This window comes from Branchiostoma belcheri, unplaced genomic scaffold, assembly GCF_001625305.1.
Source record: "Branchiostoma belcheri isolate BF01 breed outbred unplaced genomic scaffold, Haploidv18h27 scaffold87, whole genome shotgun sequence".
NCBI classification, from domain to species: domain Eukaryota; kingdom Metazoa; phylum Chordata; class Leptocardii; order Amphioxiformes; family Branchiostomatidae; genus Branchiostoma; species Branchiostoma belcheri.
In genome coordinates, this window is record NW_017804542.1 from 60,077 (window position 1) to 81,659 (window position 21,583).

Consider the following 21,583-nt stretch of genomic DNA (forward strand, 5'->3'; position numbering starts at 1 on the left):
CTGATTTGTGGCATCCTGACATATGTTCATCTTTGGTGCTCACCTTGCAGCGCTTGTAGCTAGCAACCCACTTCTTTATAGTTGAATAAGAAGGAGAGTCATCACCAAGTGTCCTGACCATGTGTTCATGGATTTCCTTACGAGAAATCCCTTTTTATCGATATACATGATCACAGCACACGCTTCTGTTGCGGCCATTTTGTGATTTTGCCCTCACCCGCCCCATTTTCACGGGGCGTCACGTGCTAACTAATGAATATAGAAATTTGAATTTTTGTGTGCAGTGATGTAAGACATCATAGTATACAGTTATACTAAAGAATAGGAGTTTGCCCTTTATTTTCTAGGTGAGGCCGAGAACTTTTTGATCCACCCTCGTACATCTGCAATCAAGAGGGTCCCGCACGGTGACAATCAAAGGCGTCAGTCTAAACGACTCTGTGGCATCAATAAAGCAAAAATGCAGCTATAAAGTTGGAAAAGGTAAGCCATTCATGTATGTTTATTATATCAAGATATATAAGAAAATACCGTATTCTGGAAATTCCCTAGCCATATTCTTGTTTGCTTTAATTTGTTCTCGTATTACTTGTTGATGAATTTTTTAATATTGTTTATTTCTCAGCAAACTTTCTTCAATCTTTTTTAAGCTTGCTTCCACCCTCTCTAATCTCAACCGTTTAAATCCCATTTTAATTTACTGAGCGTTAATGGAAAATATAGTGTGACAAATGTATGTTTTGTGGTTGTTTTGCAAATAACGATTTGCATTTTGGTTAACAATAAATTCCAACTTGTGTCCACACATTCATGCATGATTTGCCACTAGATGGGAATCTTTTTTGCATATTTATCTGTTGTACTATGTGTAAATCGTATTGTCTTCTGCCACCAATTAAGGATGTTAACATTATTTCTTGTTTTGTACTTTGCAGTTAGATTTCCTTATCTATGTTTATATAACGTCTGTATTTGTGGGTCATCTACTACTAGTTTTTGACTGCCTCGATGACCTGTGTGCTGATGTGTTGTCAGTCCCCAATAAAGTAAAACTAAAGTGAAGTAAAAGTAATGCAGAACTGCGGTGCACTTTCAGGTAATACCGCATCGTCGTTGGTGTTTGCCGGCAAGACTCTCCGAGATGACCTAACCCTGGAAGACTACGGAATCGGCTTCCAGAGCACGCTATTTCTGCACGAAGCCGTTTGCATACAATCCGATAAATAAAACGTAAAGGGGGGGGGGGGGTTGGGCATAAACACTTTTAGTACTCCTTGGTTGTAGTCTTCACCAGACTATAGCTAACAACGCAGGTTAAAAAAAAAGAATTTTAGCCAATTCAGTGTGTCTGAAGCAATTCAGCACGTCTGCAGTGTTGATTTTTTTAAGATAAAGATTTGATCTCAAAACGGTGCTGGTATTGAACAAATTTAACCAGGTTTCAAGTGACAAACTGATCATAGTTGAAGTGTATTGTATTCGTCTTATTTGTGTGTTTTATGCATTTATTTCATCCGTACTTGTAAGCATCCTTGAACCTGAGTTTTGCATCAAAACTAAGGATAGACATTGCTTCCTTACACATGGAATTTCTGTGTCAGTGGCCAAACCTTTTTTGCCGAACATATCTTGTATATGCGTGTTGTGTCAAGGACGAGAGGGTACTTTAGGGTAATGATAGCTTATAAAATATTTACGTTTAATGATACTGCCGATTGCCCATATACAACTACACAAAGGAACCAGGACTTTGAAGGCCTTTTCTATTGTGTGCTTCAGCTCAGGCTTGGGCGCGTACGGTCTGGGTATTATGCAGACTTGCCAAGGCCGCTGCCGTGGTGTTTGGTGTAATTGTATTACTAGGTGATGTTGGTGCAGGCGTCACCAGTGTCCTTCACCCCTGCACGGTTAAGCAACAATAAACGATGGTCAGTTTGTCACTTGAAGCCTGGTTAAATTCGCCCACGGCCAGTACACTGAATTGCGTTGATATTTTACAGATACGTAGATTAAAAAAGCATAAACAGTAACATAATTAAGAATTACAATATACATGTATATGCAATACACGTCAGCTTACAATACAATTGCACATTCACAATGCTTACTCTTCGTGTTTTTCGTGGCTCTCACAATGAAATGATTTTTGTGTCGGTTAGTACAACTGAGTGGGAGTTTATATTGAGTTTTTCTGTACTTTAGATTGTACGTCGGGTATTGTCTAGGGTGGAAGAAAGGCATTGCAGGAGAGGTATTGTAGTATCCTATTCAGTTCTCTTACTGATGCCTACCTTCTCCTGGACTCGAGGGTAGGCAGGTACCGATGGGGAACTCCACATAAATTATGCTAAGGCACAACTTCTGTATTCTTTCTACCGAGATGACCGATAAAAGCTAGCCTGGCGTCTACCAGGCACCGCGGATCGCTGGAAATATAGTAGAAATTGGCCGAGATAAAGGGATAGTATACAATGGGAGTTAGCCGGCCAGCGTGTGTCGCAAATTGGATCCTCTCTGGCCGGTCATTAACTCCCCCGGTATACTATCCCTTTATTTCGGCCAATTTCTACTATTTTTTCCAGCGGTGCCTGGTAGAGGCTAAGCCGGACCTGTCTGCTGTCATTTCTCATTAGTGCGCCGCTTCATCGCCCGGAGATGAAGGACACTTGTGACGTCTGCACTAAACATCGCCGAGCAACACAATTACACCAAACGCCACGACAACGGCCTGGACAAAGGGCCGAACCGAGTGAAACAGCAGGTAGAGCTATCTGACCGGGAGTATCGTGTTTGCAGAGCAGAAGACTATCGGAGAACTATCGGAGCGCCATGAGGAGGTCGAGTGGCGAGTTGCTGATCCTCCTGGCAGCTTGCATCATCCACGTGGACCATTGTGCGTGTGAACGGTTGGACTATGGTAAGTGTACATCGTAAACGCGATCGGAGGTAATAACTCACTCACTCACACTCACTCGATATTCAATAAAATCTGAATCTGTAGAATTGTATGTGAGAGAGCAAGTACCTTTCGCTCTGGATACGTGCCTGAACCACCGCAGCTTCTTTTCCCCATGGACGTCTGTCTTCGAGTGACCCCCACTGCAGGTTTCTCTTCATTTCCGTGACAATGTTTTGAACATGTTGTTGCTGCAGAGCGGGACCTTTGCACTGACGCGAGAGTGGTGGTGGGGAACAAGTACTACACCATCGTGGATGACGAGCCGATGACATTCGACCAAGCAAAGTCCACCTGCGGTAGTGTGGGCGGCCGCCTGGCATCCACCCGATACCCTGCTCACTATCGTGCTTACAGGGAGCTAATGAATACGGTGAAGTACCCGTTTTTAATTGGGGTATAACAAAATCAAAAAAGAAGGAAAACTAGAGGTTTTTAAACTATTTTTTAAAAACTTTTCAACGTTACTGAGACATAGATAGTAAAGTACCCCTTTTTATGTCATACCTAGGCTGCGGTGCCGTTTGATACATGTGTTCCGGCCCGTAGGACAATTAGCTGGTGATCACACGTGCTTCCAAATTTTCCATAAATATGAGAATATGAGTAAAGAGACTCTTTTACACAACCAAGTCTTTTATTCAGACGACGTTTCGGTGACCGTCTGTCATCTTCCTCAGGGCAATTCTGACTGGTTCACATTGCACTGCAGCACGGTGTCTCTTTGCTCAGTGACTTACCAACCTGGTGAAACTATTCACGGATGTTTAATGAATATGTTTTTAAAAACAAGGTGCTACGGACAGATACACACTTAGTAAGAGTCGACCGTTTCACATCTCATGTATTATTCATACCACTGGGCGTGTTGTGCCTTACATGTGTGACTGATTAGAAACGACAGGTCTTTTCACAGACTGAAGTGATGAAGGACAGATAGCATTAAACTCACAGAAAATTTACTTCAATTTTCACTTCAAAACAAGTCTCATACGAACAACTAAGGTTCTGTACGATATTTAGCGGGGGGGCGGTCGTCTGGGGGGGAGGGTCAAGGAAAAATTTTTTGGCTTAGGGGGAGGGTCTAGGAAAAATTTTGGGGCCTGGGGGTAGGGTCAAGGTAAAATATTTTTCTCCAGATCCAAAATAACTTCAGACGTTCTCTCACCAAAATTTGCCTCTCAAAGTGCGGGAAATAACGTTTTTGGTGACCTACAAATTAATTTTTCCGGAGGAAAATGCCCCGCACCCACTAGTAACACGATCTACGTATCGTAGCATCCGCGGCTTACTCAACTGACCTGGCTTGTATAGAGACACGTAAAACATCAAGTATCAGTATCATCGGTGTCAGTCGTGAACATATATATGTAACGTTACTTGTTTACTTAATAATTTTTAACTTTGAAGATACGCGGGTTGCAAACAGACAACACCTCTATACATGACCCTGGGTTATCAGTGTTTTTATTCAGCACAGTAAAGAAAAACCGACATGACTCTCTTCTGCATAATAAGACAAACTAAAACCCAATCCTTTTTTTCGCATTTTTTTCTCATCCTTGTGGTTTTTGAGTAATCATCTTGTTTTCTCAGATTATCATGAAAGTTCATCTGTGTTGGTAGTAATCATAGTAAAACGTTAAACTTTATTCCAACACACAATTTACAGAGATCAAATTTTCAGCAACCACTGTCGCCTTTATCAGGATAATTAATGACCAGTCTCGTGTGAATAAGGTCGCGTGTTTGTAAACCGTAACTCTCGCGAGATCAGGTTGTGAAGTGATTGGTCATTAATTATCCTGATGAAGGCGACAGTGGTCGCTGAAAAGTTGATCCCTGTAAATTGTGTGTTGGAATAAAGTTTAACGTTTTATTATCTTGTTTTCTCGTTTCATGTCAACGCTGCAGGTCTACTACAGTTCTGGATTGGGTTTGTTTGATTTTAAGGTTTGGGTGGACATCCGACCGGATCCAGGCACCAACATATGGAGACATCCAGACGGCGCTGAGGTTGAGCATGGTGTTGGGTAAGGTCAAACTGACTTACATGTAATTTTCTTCTCTCACTTATTAATAAACAAGCTTTGAAAAACCATCTGATAAGCGAACCTAGCCCCCTGCAGTAGTCTCATTTAGTGTTTTTCTCTTATTTTAACTCATACCAATTATTATCATTATCATTATTGCACTGTATTTATAACTTACATTACCTTATTTCATTGTCATTAACTTATACCGTACATTATTTGATTATCCTTATTGTATTATTTCATTTTCTATTGTATTATTTCCATTTATTGATTATATTTAATTTTGTATAGTTCAGAGGAGGAGGGCCTTGTATAAGCATTCCATGCTTCTCCCCTCCTCCTGCACCTGTTTTATCCTTGTTTTGTATTATTACTCTCTGTTTTGTTTAATGTGCGAACTAATAAAATAAAAAATCAAATTTTATGGATGGCATCCTCTGAAGACCCCCAAACTAGTGCGCACGGCCAAAAATAAAAATGCTACTAAACTACAGGAATACAAAGCTGGTATTGTGAATTCGCGGCAGTACATAGCGACGTATACGACAAGCCTGAACATGCTGGCTTTTTGCGGAATTTATGAATCGGCACTGTAGGTATGTGCTGAGTTCTTGAGTCGTGGGGCTTCGGTAGCCTGGGTGCCCGGCTCTGTACGTGTTGTCACTAACTACCATGGACTACCCAGGCCTAGAGCCAGGCCAGAGCCTCGGTGGACGTGATTTTTGTTTTTTTTTTAGAACAGGCGAAAATCAATGCGCGCGCGGATGTCATCCATAAAATTAAGTCGGTGTGGCCTAATGTTGCATTCCAAAACGTTTCCATTCCAAAACGTTTCCATTCCAAAACGTTTCCATTCCAAAACGTTTCCATTACACAGAACAGAACATATTTTCGACATGTTGACCACCGTTGGAGGGCAACAAAATTTCTTGGGTTTTTTTTCTAATCAGGCAAAATTAATGCGCGCGCTGATGTCATCTATAAAAATTACTTGCTGTAGCCTTATGTTTGATTTGACTTTTCCAACAAATCCCTCGGTTTGTCTAAACATTTCCGTTTTCGAATGCGACATTGTCATTGGTAACATGTTCAACTTTGTATTAAGTTCGTTAATTTCATTTGATGTTTCCAGTCTGACCTTTTGATTCAGACTTGGATTTATGTTTATATGATTTCTGTACCTATGTTTATGTTCGTGTTTATGTTTTGGTGTCTTATATGGGCTGGGTGACAAAAGTCACAAGACACGTAATTAAAAATTCATTCATTCATTCATTCATTCATTCATTCATTCACTGTTAATTTTCCTTCTCAAAGTCCCTTTACTAGGTATGACGTGTTTGATGATCCTGCTCTACGATGCACTGTCGGATATAACACATATACGTACGATACGGTTTCATGCCAGGAATTGTGGTTCTTTGCATGTGAATTGGACTTAGGTGGGTGCAAATATCTTATATTAATACAAGAAACGTTTAAACTTTCGTTATGTTTACCTTCGCAGAAGGAAACGACGCTGTTTTTTTTGTTTATTTGTTTATTTTGATTTTTCGCAAAGTGAAAGGGAGGGCAAAACAGGTGCATACGCACCTTTACAAGTTGCCCTCCCCCATACAAAACACATATACAACATCGAAATAGAAGGTTAAGCATAATTTAAATATATTTAATAAAAAGTTGTATAAATTGTGTTGAAACACGTCTTAGTGTGGTCTAGAAGCAATACAAGAACTACACCCACAAGAAGTGGTCCAAGTACATGGCAGGTTTAGACTGTAATGTGTGTTAGATCTGTTGTAGGTGGTCTTGAGTAGTTTGTGTTTAAATGATATAATATCCGACTGATGAGCTGCTCGCTCACCAGTACCACGGAGGTCAGAGTTATGTTTCTTCTTCTCTGATTTGTTGCCTTTGTTGACTCTTGCGCCTTGCCGCACAGCTCGGTTTCAAAACAGCCCTGTACCATCTCTGTTGAGACTGCTTAACACGAACAAATAATACGTTGTAAATCAACCACACTCAGATGTTTAGTTATTGTAATATTTTAATCAATATTTTAATACTTGGTAATATTTTATGCTATTCGTCATATTGAGTTGTGCACTATGTAAATGAAACGTACTATCATGTACTATGTAAGTGAAACGTATTTCAGCCTGATGGCTGCGATGTTTTACATAATAAACCATTCATTCATTCACGCAGTCCTTGACGGTCCGGAGTCTCCATGTTTCCCCACGGTGGTCCTGGATACCGGAAGTCGCCCTTACGACTCGCCGTTTCAGCTGTTGCGTGCTGGGGACTTCTCCACATTCGGAAGGTGTGTTAACTCTACCTAGACCGGGCTTTTTTTGACATGGGGGGACCGGGGGGGCTCTTTTAACCTGTATATACCTGTTCTAATGATATGGTCCGCCATCTTGGATTTTGGCCAATGACGTCATCAAATTAGCATAAATTATGCATATTCAATGATAAAATTTACATAAAATTATATAGGATGTTATTAATATTAGAAACCATGAGTAACTTGACATAAAACCCATAAAATTCTATTGTTGAAACAAAAAGTACTAAATTTAGCAAAAAATGCCTGTCATTAGCAAAAAATGCCTGTCAGAAACCCGTTGCCATGGCAACACAAAAAATTATTATCTTATTCCAATGATAGAGAATTGTTGCCAACAAGGAAAAAGTCACCAAGTTTGGCCGTTCTACGGCTAGCCGCAGCTTTTGGGAACGAAAAGTCAACAAAACACAGAAATGTTTTCGATGATAATCATGGGCACTATATCTATATACTCTTCATATGGATTGTTAATTTTTCGTTCATACAGACAGCCCGGTCGGGCCCCGGTTTGGAAATGTGACCTAAGCATTACATTCGAAATTTTGCTGCCCCGCCTTGCCGGGAAAGTCAGCACAAGCCAGTCCTGGCAGACGATTTCCATCTCTACCCTTTTAATTTGCATTTCTGTATTTTTTCCTGAGCTGATGTCACCCCGTGATGTCAGCTCAGGAAAAAGCACAGAAATGCAAAAATAAAACATAAAGATGGAAATAGAGATGTCCACGGATAACGATTGGGAAACTTGCTGGAAAGTCTCCAAAAATTGACCTTTGGGAGGCCGTACAAACTCAATTTCTCAGTCATCATGATTGAAACCAATTTCACGTGATTATATTGTTTTGTATTTTTTATGCACATTGTCTATTTATTTGTGGGCATGGTGGCCTTGAAAAGGTGCACTTAGGTGCACCTGTTCCACCATGCCCTCCATGTATATTATGTATGTGGTCAATCGTAATGAATAAATAAGTAAAAAAAATTTGTATGTATACTTTTGTATATGTTATGCATTGTACAGACTTTTTTTAATGTCATTTTGGTCTTTAAATCCGTGCAGTATCATTGACTTGGACTGTCCCGGAGACTACAGCATCGCCTACACATGGAGGGTTTGGCAGGAAGTGGTGCCCTCTCATTCAGACGAGATGGCAGATATACCTGCAGAACGTCCGTACCGATATCACATGTACGTTCTCTTGTACCTGGCTGATCAATTTGTTATATTTCTCTTTGGTATTATGATCAGTTCGACATTATGTTCTATTCAGTTATTTAAGTTATCTATACCTTTGGTAATTTTTTGGACACCTTTGTTGTTTACGTACAAAGCTGGATTATGTTCAGATTATTTTGTACTTTTTGTATTTTGTACTTTTTAGGTCGACCTCTGACCTCTCCTATTGATTTTGAACTTACTTTATTATTTTGTAATCATCATTATGTACAAGTTTTGTTATCTATGTTTTATTTTATTGACCCCAGGAAGAATAGTGCTTTTAAGCACTAATGGGGATCGAAATAAACAAGCAAACAAACAAACCTACCTGAGGGTATACATGCCCGTAACCAGGATTTTGAGGGGGGTTTCTTCCCACTGCTTGAGGGACCAGCGAGCCCCGAATGCGCGTGGTTTCTAGGGACCCTGCCCCGGCAAATTTTGAAAAATAACCTTCTGAAATGGCATTTCCTGCGTTCTTGAGAGGATTTCAAAGAAAACAGAGATAATTTTTCATTCAATGAGCAGTTTTTACTAGGATTCCAGCCCCGATGGTGATAGTACTAATCACTCGATCTTTGACTTTTGATAAAAGTGGACCAAAAAGTCCAGGACCTTTGAGCCTGGGGGGGGGGGGGGTTGGTCGTCCGAACGATTTGATTTATTGAAATTGCAACAGTGAAATACCCGTGGGACACAAGCAGCTGTTGCTGGTGTTGTGTCCCGCATATAGAAACTGTAGACGTGAGAGTAGATGCTAGCTAGATATGTAGTACTGAAGAGTTTGCCATGCATTGTACCCGTTACAATTGTTGTGCAATTAAGATTGACTTGACTTGCATGACTTGACATTTGATGTTTGCTGATTGAATGATTGAATGAATGATTTAATCAATTAATAAATCATTAATTAATTAATTAATTAATTAATGATTTGCTGCTTGCTGGAACAGGTCGTTTAGGCCGTGTCTATACGGAATCACCCAAACCGCGATTCGGGTACACTACAAAATCCCCGGGCTGTTTTCGGCCCTTCAGCTGCAGTGACACTTGACGTGCCCTGCCTGCCGACCCCAAGGCCACAGCGGTACTCCCTCAGTGCTCCACTGGCAGACGGACTGTACCAATTCAACCGAAATGGGTGGGATGAGCTAGTAAAAAGGGACTTTCTATCTTCTACGCATGGCAAATAGAACTTGTTTTGAACAAAATGGCTGCCCGGTGTACAGGCTACACGGCTTCTGCTGTTTAGTGAGTAGTTTGGAGGAGATATCTTGTTTTTTGGTCGATATGGCGCACGTAACGGATGTATCCCAGAGGTTGCTACATACCAGTATAGCATAAAACTTAAAGCCAATAAAGTAAAATAGTCATGAAATGTCTTTTTTGATCCAAAGGTTTCAAAATTTCCCTGCCCCCCTCCCAAGTGAAAGACACATAAAACAAAAATAAGAAGTATTCAATGGTTTATGAATTTCCTTGTACGCCGCGGGTCACTCCCGGGGGCAACCTGACAATCAACGTCTCCCCTGAGCTGTATGAAGTCACGCCTAGAAGGCCATTTATGGTATTATAGGAGTGGCTTAACCCAGGTCAAGGAACTGAGAGCCGACTACATCTGTTGGCCCCCTGGATTTTGTAGTGACTCACATTCCTCACATCTGGTCCACGTACCACACACACCTGCGAAACCGTGTCCGAACATAATGCGCTTGAGCTACATTTATTGCTGTTTGATGATAACACGCAAGGGGGCGTGTTATTAATATCAGAGGTCAACGACCTGCTTGCTGATGCCCCCCTCCCAGCGTATCTCGGCCGAATGCCGACGTGGTCCCGCTAGAGGCGGTGAAGCTCGCCCTAGAACGGACACATTATTTGACCATTACTGCTCTTTAAGTTGCTGCCACGTAAAAGTTGGTATTGCATATAAAAAAAGAAATATCACTCCGTAATCCATGACGAGGCGAAGTCACATTGAAATCACATTGCGTTCAGACGCAAATCGCGATGCGGGGAAACCGAATCGAAACCACATCTAGAAGTGGCTTGGGATCGAGGCGCTTTCAATGTGATTTCGGAGCGTTCACATGGAGCCACTTGAAACTAGCCTGGGTACCATCCGGATTTTCGCTGCGCAACGCTCGAATTTTTCTAGCGTTGCGTAGCGAAAATCCGGATGGTACCCAGGCTAACTTGAAACCGGCTTCGGGGTAAACCACATGTAAACCGCCTTGGGTGATTCCGTTTAGACACGCCCCTATTTACCATGACAACATGATCACCATCCTGGGAAACACGCTGAGGAGCGGCAGATACAGGGTTCTGCTGTGTGTCTCCGTCACGCACGGCGGCGGCGTCACCACGGCGGCGGTGTCCTCGTGGGTCGAGATCGCCCTGTCTCCTGTTAATATCCTCATCACTGGAGGGTCCAGGAGGTGAGATGTTCTATTCTATTCTATTCTATTCTATTCTATTCTATTCTATTCTATTCTATTCTATTCTATTCTATTCTATTCTATTCTATTCTATTCTATACAATACTAAGCAATATCCCTCGCGGGGTCTAGTGCTTAGGGAAGTGGTCGTTCCCCAGCGTGACCGGTGGTGGTGGTGAGGAAAAAAATAACAACAAACAAATAATAACAAAAACAAGTGCAATAACTATGTACAGAAGTCATGGCTGTGTATTGGCCACATTCCTACAGCTGGGTACAGCTAGGGAAGCCATAATGACTGGCTACCCCAGCTTTGAAATGTTCCATTGACTTAGCCATTACCAGATGGTCAGGTAAGGCGTTCCATTCGATCACTGTTCGTGGGAAAAAGCTACCTCTAAAGGTCTCTGTTCTACAGTGTAGTGTGTTGAAACGTAGCTGGTGCCCTCTGGTTGGGTTTGTGTTTCTTGTAAGAATGTGGTGTAGAGGAATGGATAAACAAACAAACGTATCACAGCAGCCAAAAAGTAGTTACTCAAGCAACTGGATATGATTCTGAAACTGGATATGATTCTGATTTTGAAAGATTCAAAATCAATATTGAAAGATTCAAAATCATATCCAGTTGCTTGAGTAACTACTTTTTGGCGTATCGTATTACCTGGATGTCTAACCTTCATCGACGTATATCACAGCAGGTTTTGATTTTATTAGTTTGCACATAAACAAAACAGACAATAATAATACAAAACAAGGATAAAACAGGTGCAGGAGGAGGGGAGAAGCATGGAATGCTTATACAAGGCCCTCCTCCTCTAAACTATACAAAATTAAATATAATCAATAAATGGAAATAATACAATAGAAAAAATGGAAATAATACAATAAGGATAGTCAAATAATGTATGGTACAAATTAATGACAATAACATAAGGTAATGCAAGTTATAAATACAGTGCAATAATGATTCATGTTCATTTCCTTGTGGTCTTTTTCACCACTTCACATTCTTTTTAGAAAGAATATATATGTACTGTTGTTGTATTAAGTCTGTACCAGTTGTTTATTGACTTAGATCATTAAGGTCAAGTTAATGCAATAATGAGTTATGTCTATAGTTGTTGCATTAAGTGGAAGTGGAACTGTATTGGATTATTGAGGGCTGCAAAGAGCTTTACAAATACAAATATTTTACACACACACTCACACACACACATGCACACACATGCACACACACACACACACATGCACACACATACACATACACACACACACACATGCAAACACACACACACACACATACACACGAACACAGACAAACACATACAGACAAGAACACAGACACACACACATATACACACACGCGCGCACACACACACACACAAACACACACACACATACATCCATACACACGCTACATTTTAAACGCATTTTTTGTTTTTCTTCACCGCGGACAAGGTCCCAGAGTGGGGGCTATCTTATGGGCCAATTCCAAGAGGAGGCGTACACTATAGACCCAGATCTGCAGGTAGAGGAGTCGAATTCCTACCCCAGGTTCGTTGACAAGTGGGACTGGACCTGTCGCCTCCCAGAAGGTACAGTTCAATTCATCTTTGTTTTTTGTTCTTTTTTTTATTCCAACATGTAATCACCAGACGTGGTGACGGCACACTCAAGTTTTTCAACTTATATTAATGCCGTCAGTAACACAGGGGACAAATATATGACAGGACAATACTCATTTACACCTGAGCGAAGTGAGGAAAGTCGTGTAAAGTGCCTTTCCCAAGGGCACAAGATCGGTGGCATGCCAGGACCCGCACTCTGCCGCTACACCACCGACCCCACACTTTGCCCCCCCCCCCCATCTTTGTTATGCTATCTAAGAGACTAGCATGAAATTTCTTCTGAGTTGGTAAAATGAGTTTGAGTTAAGGAATAAAGACAAAAAATGAGACACATATTTATGTACTTAGATCATAAGACACATAAGACATATCCTTAGGGTTAAAAGGGTTTTTCGAAAGTCGCTATTCCACCACAAAAAATATTATCTTCAGCAAGGAATAAGCTATGGGAGCAAAAGCCGTAGAAGTTCATGTGAGTCTGTCTTATTTTTAGGAGGAGGCTGTGGCCAGATCTTTAGTGTACTAGGCCGGACCGAGTCTTGGGGGAACTTTGTCGTGTACAACGACTCCCCTGTGGAGGCCACGTCAGGAACCTTCATCATGCGTGTGGAGAACCCTCACGGAACGTCAGGTCGTGACTGGCTGCCTTACGAACAGGAGGTGACTCTGTTCCCACAGGGATATCCCACCTGCTATATAAGGTACCTTCCATCCATTCCTACGACACTGTAAATCTTGGTTGTCCTTCGATGTCGACGAAGACTTCTATATGCACCCTTTCCACATCTGCTATGCACCCGCATGTGACTTACAATACACTCCAACAACACTGTAAATATTCAAATATCATATATCCGAATGACCTCTGGCCTCCTACCATACTAAGTTATATTGTTACTTGTTTATACTGCCTAGGTTATGGATCATTGTAGGTATAAGAGATTTCTGTGTTTTGTGACTTATTGTGCTATGGATGTGTGTATGTTTACGTATGTATGTATTTCATAATGTGGGGCCCGACATCAACTGCAGCTGCCAGGGCCTACCACAGTATTGCAATGTTGGCAATTTAAATAGATAAATAAACAAAGGTACCGCCACATTGAATTGGCTGTTGTATTACTGGGTTTATGCCCTGCCCTGAACTGTGCATGGTGATATGTCCCTAGCTGGTCAGGTGCGATAACCACCGGATAAACCACCAAGTGAGCGTAGCATAGATTTATCGTCATGTAAATGAGATGTACCTTTATTCAAATTAGATGTACCATTATGTGAATTAGATGCCTCATTATGTAAATTGAATTTGAAATCATGTAACTTACATATCTCAGGCCTCGAAATAAACTTTTCTTCCTATTGTCCCAACCTGCTTTTTATTTCTCTTTATTTTGTTTATGTTCACTCCCAGGCACAATGTATAATTGCAGTGTAGACAGGAAATTTGGGGGGATTTTTCGGATCCAAAAGCCCGGACGTTTGCCTGATAAACGAAAGAATGTCTGACATTCTGATGTTGATTCTTTTTCTATAGCCCAGTATTGTTCTAGTGTCTTTTTAGTTGTCCCAGCCTAAATTTTAGTGGTCATTGGCCATTGGATCACTTAATTTCGAGCCCCGTATCTCATTGTGATCCTTGCCTCCAGGTGCAGTGTTGGCGACAACTGTAACTACCTGGCCACCAGGGCACACGACAGGCTGAGGCTCACGGCGCACTGCGAGTTCAAACTCCCCAGAAACATGCATTCTTGGTGGCCGGATGAGCATTACGACCTGGGCCCCGAGCACTCCTTCTATTGGAGTCTGAAGCAAGCTCCGGACGGGTTCCCCGGCGTGGACTGGGGAAACGACACTCGGACAGGCCAGTATCAGGAAGAACTCATCGTCAAAGACCATGTATTCACTGTAAGAGCTTATATTTCCTTCATATGTCTGTATCTGTGTCATTGTAGCCGGTATAACCTTGCCTTTCGGCATGACACACCAGCTTCGCAGGCACGCGGCGCGGCGGCAGCTGGCTACATTTCACCGAACGACTTGTTACACCTAACCGTTGAACATCGAACTCATCCTATCTTATGATAATGCCCCTACGTATATGTATACTGTGCTTGGTGACAGCGAGTTCCACTCTGCTATGGTTCTAGGATGTCTGTTTGAATTATGAACATTTTTTTAGCCTTTTACCTTTTGTTTCGCCTTTTGTTTTGCCGCTGATCTACTAGGTTTCTACGAATCAAAGCATTGAATCAAAGACGCTTCTGACGTATTTTATTTATTTTATTTTATTTCCGTCATTTTTATACAGGGTAACCCAATTCAGTGATGGCACTGCTTTTCAACGGGGCCCTGTATTACACAGCACAGTACAACAATCACATACAAATAATAACATTAACATACAAAAATTATACAATAAATAATTATAATGGCAATGATAATAACGAAAACAATAAATAAATTATAATGGCAATGATAATAACGAAAACACAATAATTAACCAATAACAGTAATAAATAGTAATAATAACAAAAAATACATCATTGTCCAGTCCAGTCATTGTCATTGTCCAGTCCTATATGTTGGCATGGAGGGGTCAGAGGTATTGCCTTTCCTGTAGGTACCGGGAGAGTACATCCTTCGTCTGGACATCCTGACCAATGGCGTTCTCTGCGTCACCGGCAACTGCAGCTATGCGGAGTGGAAGTTCACCATCCCGGCTCCGCCCGCCAACGCGCGCCAACCCGTCTGTGCTGCCGACATACCGGTACCTCTCTCCTCCGGTAAGGGCTGTTTCTGACCGACATACCGGTACCTCTCTCCTCCGGTAAGGGCTGTTTCTGACCGACATACCGGTACCTCTCTCCTCCGGTAAGGGCTGTTTCTGACCGACATACCGGTACCTCTCTCCTCCGGTAAGGCCTGTTTCTGACCGATATACCGGTACCTCTCTCCTCCGGTAAGGGCTGTTCTGACAGACATACCGGTACCTCTCTCCTCCGGTAAGGGCTGTTTCTGACAGACATACCGGTACCTCTCTCCTCCGGTAAGGGCTGGTTCTCTGAATTCTGAGATGGCGTGTTTAACTGTTTATCTCATAATTCATAGCACCATCTTTAGTTTGTATTCCACCGGAGATGCCGACCATGTATAGGAACATCTAGCGATCCTGTTGCTGCCACATAAAATATATATATATATTCTTTTAAATCAATTTATAAATCTCTGTTCCCACCGCGCCAGTCGAGTGCAACCGAACGCAGCCGTACAGCGAGGAGGACCCGGGGTGGGCCGGAGAGGGCTGCGAGTGCCGGGAGGTCTCCAACCTCTGCGCCGTTAGCCCGACGGAGGGAATCGCCCTGACCACCAGATTTGACCTGAGCTGCCTAGGTATGCTCATATTTTCGTGAATAGTTTGTAAAGAGACTCTCTCTACACAACCAAGTCTTTTATTCAGCCGATGTTCCGGTGACCATCTGTCTCAGGGCAATTCTGGCTCGTTCACAGGTGTCGCTGCTATAGATGCATTCCGAAATATACAATACTACACATATGCTTGGTTACAGGGAGCTGCATTGCAATGTGAACCAGTCAGAATTGCCCTGAGGAAGGTGACAGACCGTCAACGAAACGTCTCTTTACTCAGTATGCTCATATTGTATCCAGAACCGTGCCTATATAGAGCTATGTCTGAATGGTTTAAGGTTAGGGTCTGGATAGGCTCTGTGTGTCCGAGAACAGAGATTTTCCCCAAACATGGTTCTGGATACGCGTGGACATACCTGAGCATGGTTCTGGATAAACGGTTCTGCACTTCTTTTATACGTGTTAGGTGAAACGTGGTTTTGAGAATAGGGTTGAGGACGTACACTATAAAGCGGCATTGCAGGGAAAGCCCTTTACGGCAATTTCCTTGCTGTAATAAGATGAGTATCTAGCTTCGGTTGGGGACGTTCTGCATCCTCACGGATGAGTACCACACCTCTAGCACGTTCCAGATCACATCACTCTAGTTGACAACCTTGTTTCTATCTTTTCTCGCCAGACTTTGAGGGAATTGGAGCTATTCGCTATGAGTACTACTACAGAACACGGGCCACGGCTACAGTCAGCACTCTGGTGACCTCCAAGGAGTCAGGGCATTACAACTTACTGTACCATGGGATGGTGAGTGTGTGTAGCATTCTCGTAGCGCAGTGATATTACAAATATTAAGTAATTCGTAGGCAGCCTCCGCAAAAATCAACGTAATTCGTTTTAGGACATTAGCCGCAAATCGTGAAGTCGTAATCAGCTTTGAAACTTTAACGTAATACGTAATGAAATGATTCTCATTGAAACATTTTTCTTTGTCTTCCATTTGAAACAGTCGCCGACGCCGCGTCCGTTCAAACTGCCGTCCGGCCTGGCGGCTGATGACTTCAAGGTCTTCATTCTAGTGGAGGCGTCCGACCAGCAGGGGACGACAAAAACAAGCGAGCTGGAACTCACGGTAAGGGCAATGTTAGACTGTAGATTATATCACCAGATAGGAGTTTAGCTTTTTAGTCTTCTTCTTCAAACACATAAGTAAGGTCAACTACCTGGACCAGAGGGCCGTCACCATGGTAACTGGTGCTGTAGCAGACACCGTGTGGTGTTGGATTACATTATGTAGCAGGGGTTTGTTAGGCTAAACCATGTGAAGGTAAACATTATGCAATGTTACCTTTCTAGTTTTCTGAATGAAGCCTCTTTTCTCCGACAGCTAGCCGATGTCTTTATCTCTCGGTTCTTGACTGAAGTAGGTTTCGGTTTGAACTATAGTCTTGATATTTGCCTATGCTTACAACAGGTTCGGCTGCCTCCAAGTTTCGAAGAGCTTCTAACCGCCATTGACGAGACCGACGCCGAAGTGCAGCGGGCCATCCGGTTGGCAAACAAGATGGAGGCGGTGCACCTGAGCACCATCACGGCCACAACTCTCAACAACATCCGCGCTGAGGGCAGCTATCCAGTGGACGACTGGAGAGCGGTACGTTAGATTATTGCACATTTGTGGATGTAGTTTTCTACTGGGATGGTTCATTTATGTACATATGCCCTTTAGCCCAAAAGGCTTATCTTCCAGGGTTCATACAAAAGTAAAAAGACATATACAACAAATAAAAGGGTGAGGACAAAAGAGGAATAAAGACCAAAGGCAGAGAAAGGAGAGTCTACTTACAATGCTTTATTTGGTTGGTTGGCTGGCTGGCTGGCTGGCTGGCTGGCTGGTTGGTTGGTTGGTTGGTTGGTTGGTTGGTTGGCAGGTTGGTTGTTAAGAAGATCATTGACAAAATACGGTGACATATGCAGTAATAATCGTCTTTCTGCTGCCGATAACTTACCAGGCGCGACAGGCGATCATCTTTAACGTGGGGAGAATCCCGATCGAGAGTACGGAGTCCGTCATCCAGTCAGCCGAGTCACTCATCCAGGCTACGCACTATGACGATGAGGTCACCGCAGACGCGCAGGTACGCCATCCAACTCTCTCAGCCTACAACTCCCCCGCTATAATTCCCCCGTAGTGCTAAGTTAGTTCGGCGGGCGTATAGCTTCTGCCTTGGGCCGCCAAAGGGAACTGGCTGACGGCCCGATGCCTCCGTCCGGGTGATGATGTAACAGTTCTCACTTGTTTTCTTATGTGTAAAAATATGTGTTTAAGTGTTAGATTTATTAGGACTTTACTCTATACTTTTGGTAAATATTTTTCGGACCTCTTCCCTCGTAACATCAAGGAAACAAACGATTGTTTTTGTGCCGACAGGTCAGCGTCGCCGGACAACTTCTCCACATGGCCGAATTCATGTCAACACAAATTGGCGAAACAAACATGACACAAGAAAAGGTCGAGAGAGTAGCCGGTATTACCATGACAGGTGAGCAGGTTTGATTTCTAACACTGAGAAAATGTGTCTGTCGGAATTCGTTTCATTTTGGGTACAAAATTTACAAAATGAGGAGGGAAAATGCTTTTTCTAGCCTCTACCAGGCTTCGGGAGGCGGCTGGAAAGAGTGGAAATCGGCCAAATAGAGAGATAATATGTCAGGGGAGTTGGGAGAACAGTTTGCCGCACCGGGTGCGGACCAACTCCCCTGACATGTTATATCTCTATTTGACTGATTTCCACTCTTTCCAGCCGCCTCCCGAAGCCTGGTAGAGGCTAGTTTTTTCAACTCAACATGCTCTAGAAAGATGATGATGATTATGGAAAGATGATTTCGCTCTATGAATGTATTTATTTTTTTCTACCTTACAGGTGCCTTCAATGTCTTCAAATCTTCTGAAGTTGTTGCAAGATGGAAACACGATGGACTTGGGCCACCTGACGATACAAATTCGACCGTCAGGGCAACTTTGCGCAAGGTAAAAGGCGGTTCTTGCTTGGTCTTATTCTCTTGAGTAACAAGGGCATTATTGGCATTTTGCACCCATGTGACTGTGACGTAGCTATTGTCCGCCATTTTGGATGTTCAAACCAGGACGTTGTCGGGTAGATTTGAGTGTTATCAGATAAATTGCTACTTCTGTCTCTGTCTAGTTGGTTCTGTGGTAATGCACTTGTTTCCTGGCCAACTCCTGCGGCATGATGGTTTTCTTAACATAGGTCCGAACCACAAGTCATCTTTTTTAGAAATGCATTTATTCACATAAATTTTAATCATCAAAAACATCTAACTCTAAACACTGTTTAAAGCTACGAGTATCTAATGATAATGCTCCTACTGTACTTGGTGACAGCGAGTTCCACTCTGCGATAGTTCTAGGAAAGATTATGAGTTTCTGAACACCTCAATCCTTGGTTGATAGCTCTGGTACTTGAAGAATTGGCTATTTCTTGTTCTTTTCTGAGCTGGTATTAGTTACGTAGTAGTTGGTACGTCCTGTTTATTTTGATTCTCGTTGTTCTGCTGCAGAATCGGAACGCCACAGCCACAGCTTTTCGCGCCATAAATGAGCTGACTGACGGGATTCTGAAGGGCAAGAAAAGAATGGAAGTCGTCACGATGATATCATCACAGGACTTCCAGGTTCAGTTCAGTTTATTACGATACCCTTTAGCCCGTTAGGGCTAATCTTCCAGGGCTCATTACACATTACACACACAGTACAAATATACACATACCAGGTGGGTTTACAAACTATCGCGACGATCTTAGAAGAAATTGAAAGTTCATCTGTGTTGGTAGAAGTCATTATGCAGCAAGTTTAAAATGTATTTTCCAACGCAAGAAATTGGACTCACCCAAATTTTCGACTGTACAACTTTGTCAAGGAATGAAGTTCTCAACAATCTACCGCTTCCGTGACGCCCCACGGAAGCGGTGGATTGTTCATTCCTTGGGATTTGGTTTATTTGTTTGTATCAACATATCAACAACATATCTCGCAGCCTTGACATACAGGGCTGAATTCTGATCAAGTTGTTTACAATATAAATTATTAATAGTAGGGAAATACAAATTACAATCATATCGAAATCTACATATTAATATATCACTTTGGTTCGAAAATTCCTTGACAGAGACTGGAGTTGTACAGTGGAAAATTTGTGAGGGTCCAATTTCTTGTGTTGGAAATTACAGTTTAAACTTGCTTCATACTGATCTTATAAGATGCTCCTTTATTCAGCGAACAGTTGCTTTTTACGTCCAACGTTTCAATTACCGTCGTGTGGGGTCGTGTGGCGTAGCGGCAGAGTGCTCGACTCGGAACCAAGAGGTCCCGGGTTCGAGTCCTGGCATGCAACTATGCCACCGATCTTGTGCCCTTGGGAAAGGCACTTTACACGACTTTCCTCACTTCACTCAGGTGAAAATAAGTATTGTCCTGTCCTGTATTCGTCCTCTGTGTCGGTGGTGGCATAAAGTAAGTTGATATAACTTGAGTGTGCTGTCACCATGTCTGGTCATGAAATGTTTGTATTTTATATATATATATAAAACCTCTATGGACAGGTGGTGGTCCAAGGGCTATACAGACAGAGATGGGCACCGTCCTACACCCCATGTAAAGCAGAAAGGCTTGGTCTTCTTTCCACCCATTTAGAGAACTGAAGATTATAATTGAGGTTTTGCCACTGAAAGCCACAGTTTAACGTGTTTTTACTCAAACATGGTCTGTAGGTGGTGGTGAACAGGACTGACTGTCGATGGTGGTTCGACTATGAGAATCACACCGTCCATTTTACCAGCTTTGAAGACGGGACTTGGTTCCGACTGCCTCCGCTACGGGTGATCGTGAAGGCATACGCTCGTTCAGTTTTGGTAATCTGTCATTCCACTTATTGAGTAGGTTTAGGCAGGAGTTGATAGGGCACATGCGTAGATAGTTGATAGGCACATGTGATGTTACTTTTAAATGTTAAGTTATACATGCTGTATGTAAATAATGTTGCAATTTTGATGCAGTGTATTTGTACTATTGTAGTGTATTTGTGCTATTGTAGCGTATTTGTACTATTTGGGCAAGTCCGAATTTACTTAGTGTTGGCAAGAGCGTTTAGCCTTTTTGTCATCTTCATATTCATTCATTCATTCATTCATTCATCCATCCATTCATTCATTTCATTCATTCATTCATTCATTCATTCATTCATTCATTCATTCATTCATTCATTCATTCATTCATTCATTCATTCATTCATTCATTCATTCATTCATTCATTCATTCATTCATTCTACAACCATAGAAAATTAGGGGTGTCATCAGCCAGTCTCGACTGCAGTCAATAGCCAGGGACCATTTCTGCGCCTCTAGAGGCACACAGGTGGGGTGACGATAGGAATTATTTCATAGGTTATATTTCTTTGCCGTTGTATTCCGTTTCTTCCTTTGTCTATGTTATGTTTATTCTATTATATGCCAATCTTCAATTAATATGTCAATAAAGAAAAAATAGTAGATAAAGTAATCATGCATGCATGAAAG

At 42.2% G+C, this 21,583-nt stretch overlaps 2 protein-coding genes and 1 long non-coding RNA gene across 5 annotated transcripts in view; all 3 read left to right on the forward strand.

Annotated features, from left to right (window-relative positions):
* Nucleotides 1–2,695, forward strand: part of LOC109487273 (E3 ubiquitin-protein ligase TRIM56-like) — a 6,365-nt gene extending 3,670 nt beyond the window's left edge. The window contains exons 5-7 of one of the 3 annotated variants that reach the window (XM_019791261.1): nucleotides 379–483; nucleotides 1,097–1,230; nucleotides 2,634–2,695. In XM_019791261.1, the coding sequence (XP_019646820.1) occupies nucleotides 379–483; nucleotides 1,097–1,227 (236 nt within the window). In that variant the 3' untranslated portion in view covers nucleotides 1,228–1,230; nucleotides 2,634–2,695. Of the gene's footprint in view, nucleotides 1–347; nucleotides 484–1,096; nucleotides 1,263–2,633 lie in introns of those variants that run through there. The other 2 variants (XR_002141242.1, XM_019791260.1) reach the window with 2 other exon arrangements.
* A 134-nt stretch (nucleotides 2,696–2,829) lies between these two features.
* The window catches only part of LOC109487219 (polycystic kidney disease protein 1-like 2), a 35,241-nt gene continuing 16,487 nt past the window's right edge, over nucleotides 2,830–21,583 (forward strand). The window contains exons 1-14 of the mRNA XM_019791204.1: nucleotides 2,830–2,917; nucleotides 3,154–3,334; nucleotides 10,871–10,999; nucleotides 12,458–12,594; nucleotides 13,217–13,342; nucleotides 14,396–14,523; nucleotides 15,248–15,410; nucleotides 15,871–16,017; nucleotides 16,673–16,794; nucleotides 16,997–17,119; nucleotides 17,462–17,641; nucleotides 19,570–19,683; nucleotides 20,779–20,919; nucleotides 21,345–21,422. Of these exons, the coding sequence (XP_019646763.1) occupies nucleotides 2,830–2,917; nucleotides 3,154–3,334; nucleotides 10,871–10,999; nucleotides 12,458–12,594; nucleotides 13,217–13,342; nucleotides 14,396–14,523; nucleotides 15,248–15,410; nucleotides 15,871–16,017; nucleotides 16,673–16,794; nucleotides 16,997–17,119; nucleotides 17,462–17,641; nucleotides 19,570–19,683; nucleotides 20,779–20,919; nucleotides 21,345–21,422 (1,857 nt within the window). The remainder of the gene's footprint in view (nucleotides 2,918–3,153; nucleotides 3,335–10,870; nucleotides 11,000–12,457; nucleotides 12,595–13,216; nucleotides 13,343–14,395; nucleotides 14,524–15,247; nucleotides 15,411–15,870; nucleotides 16,018–16,672; nucleotides 16,795–16,996; nucleotides 17,120–17,461; nucleotides 17,642–19,569; nucleotides 19,684–20,778; nucleotides 20,920–21,344; nucleotides 21,423–21,583) is intronic.
* Nucleotides 6,331–8,524, forward strand: LOC109487299. Its single transcript, XR_002141244.1, has 3 exons — nucleotides 6,331–6,434; nucleotides 7,201–7,315; nucleotides 8,403–8,524. It is a non-coding gene; the product is annotated as an uncharacterized LOC109487299 (long non-coding RNA).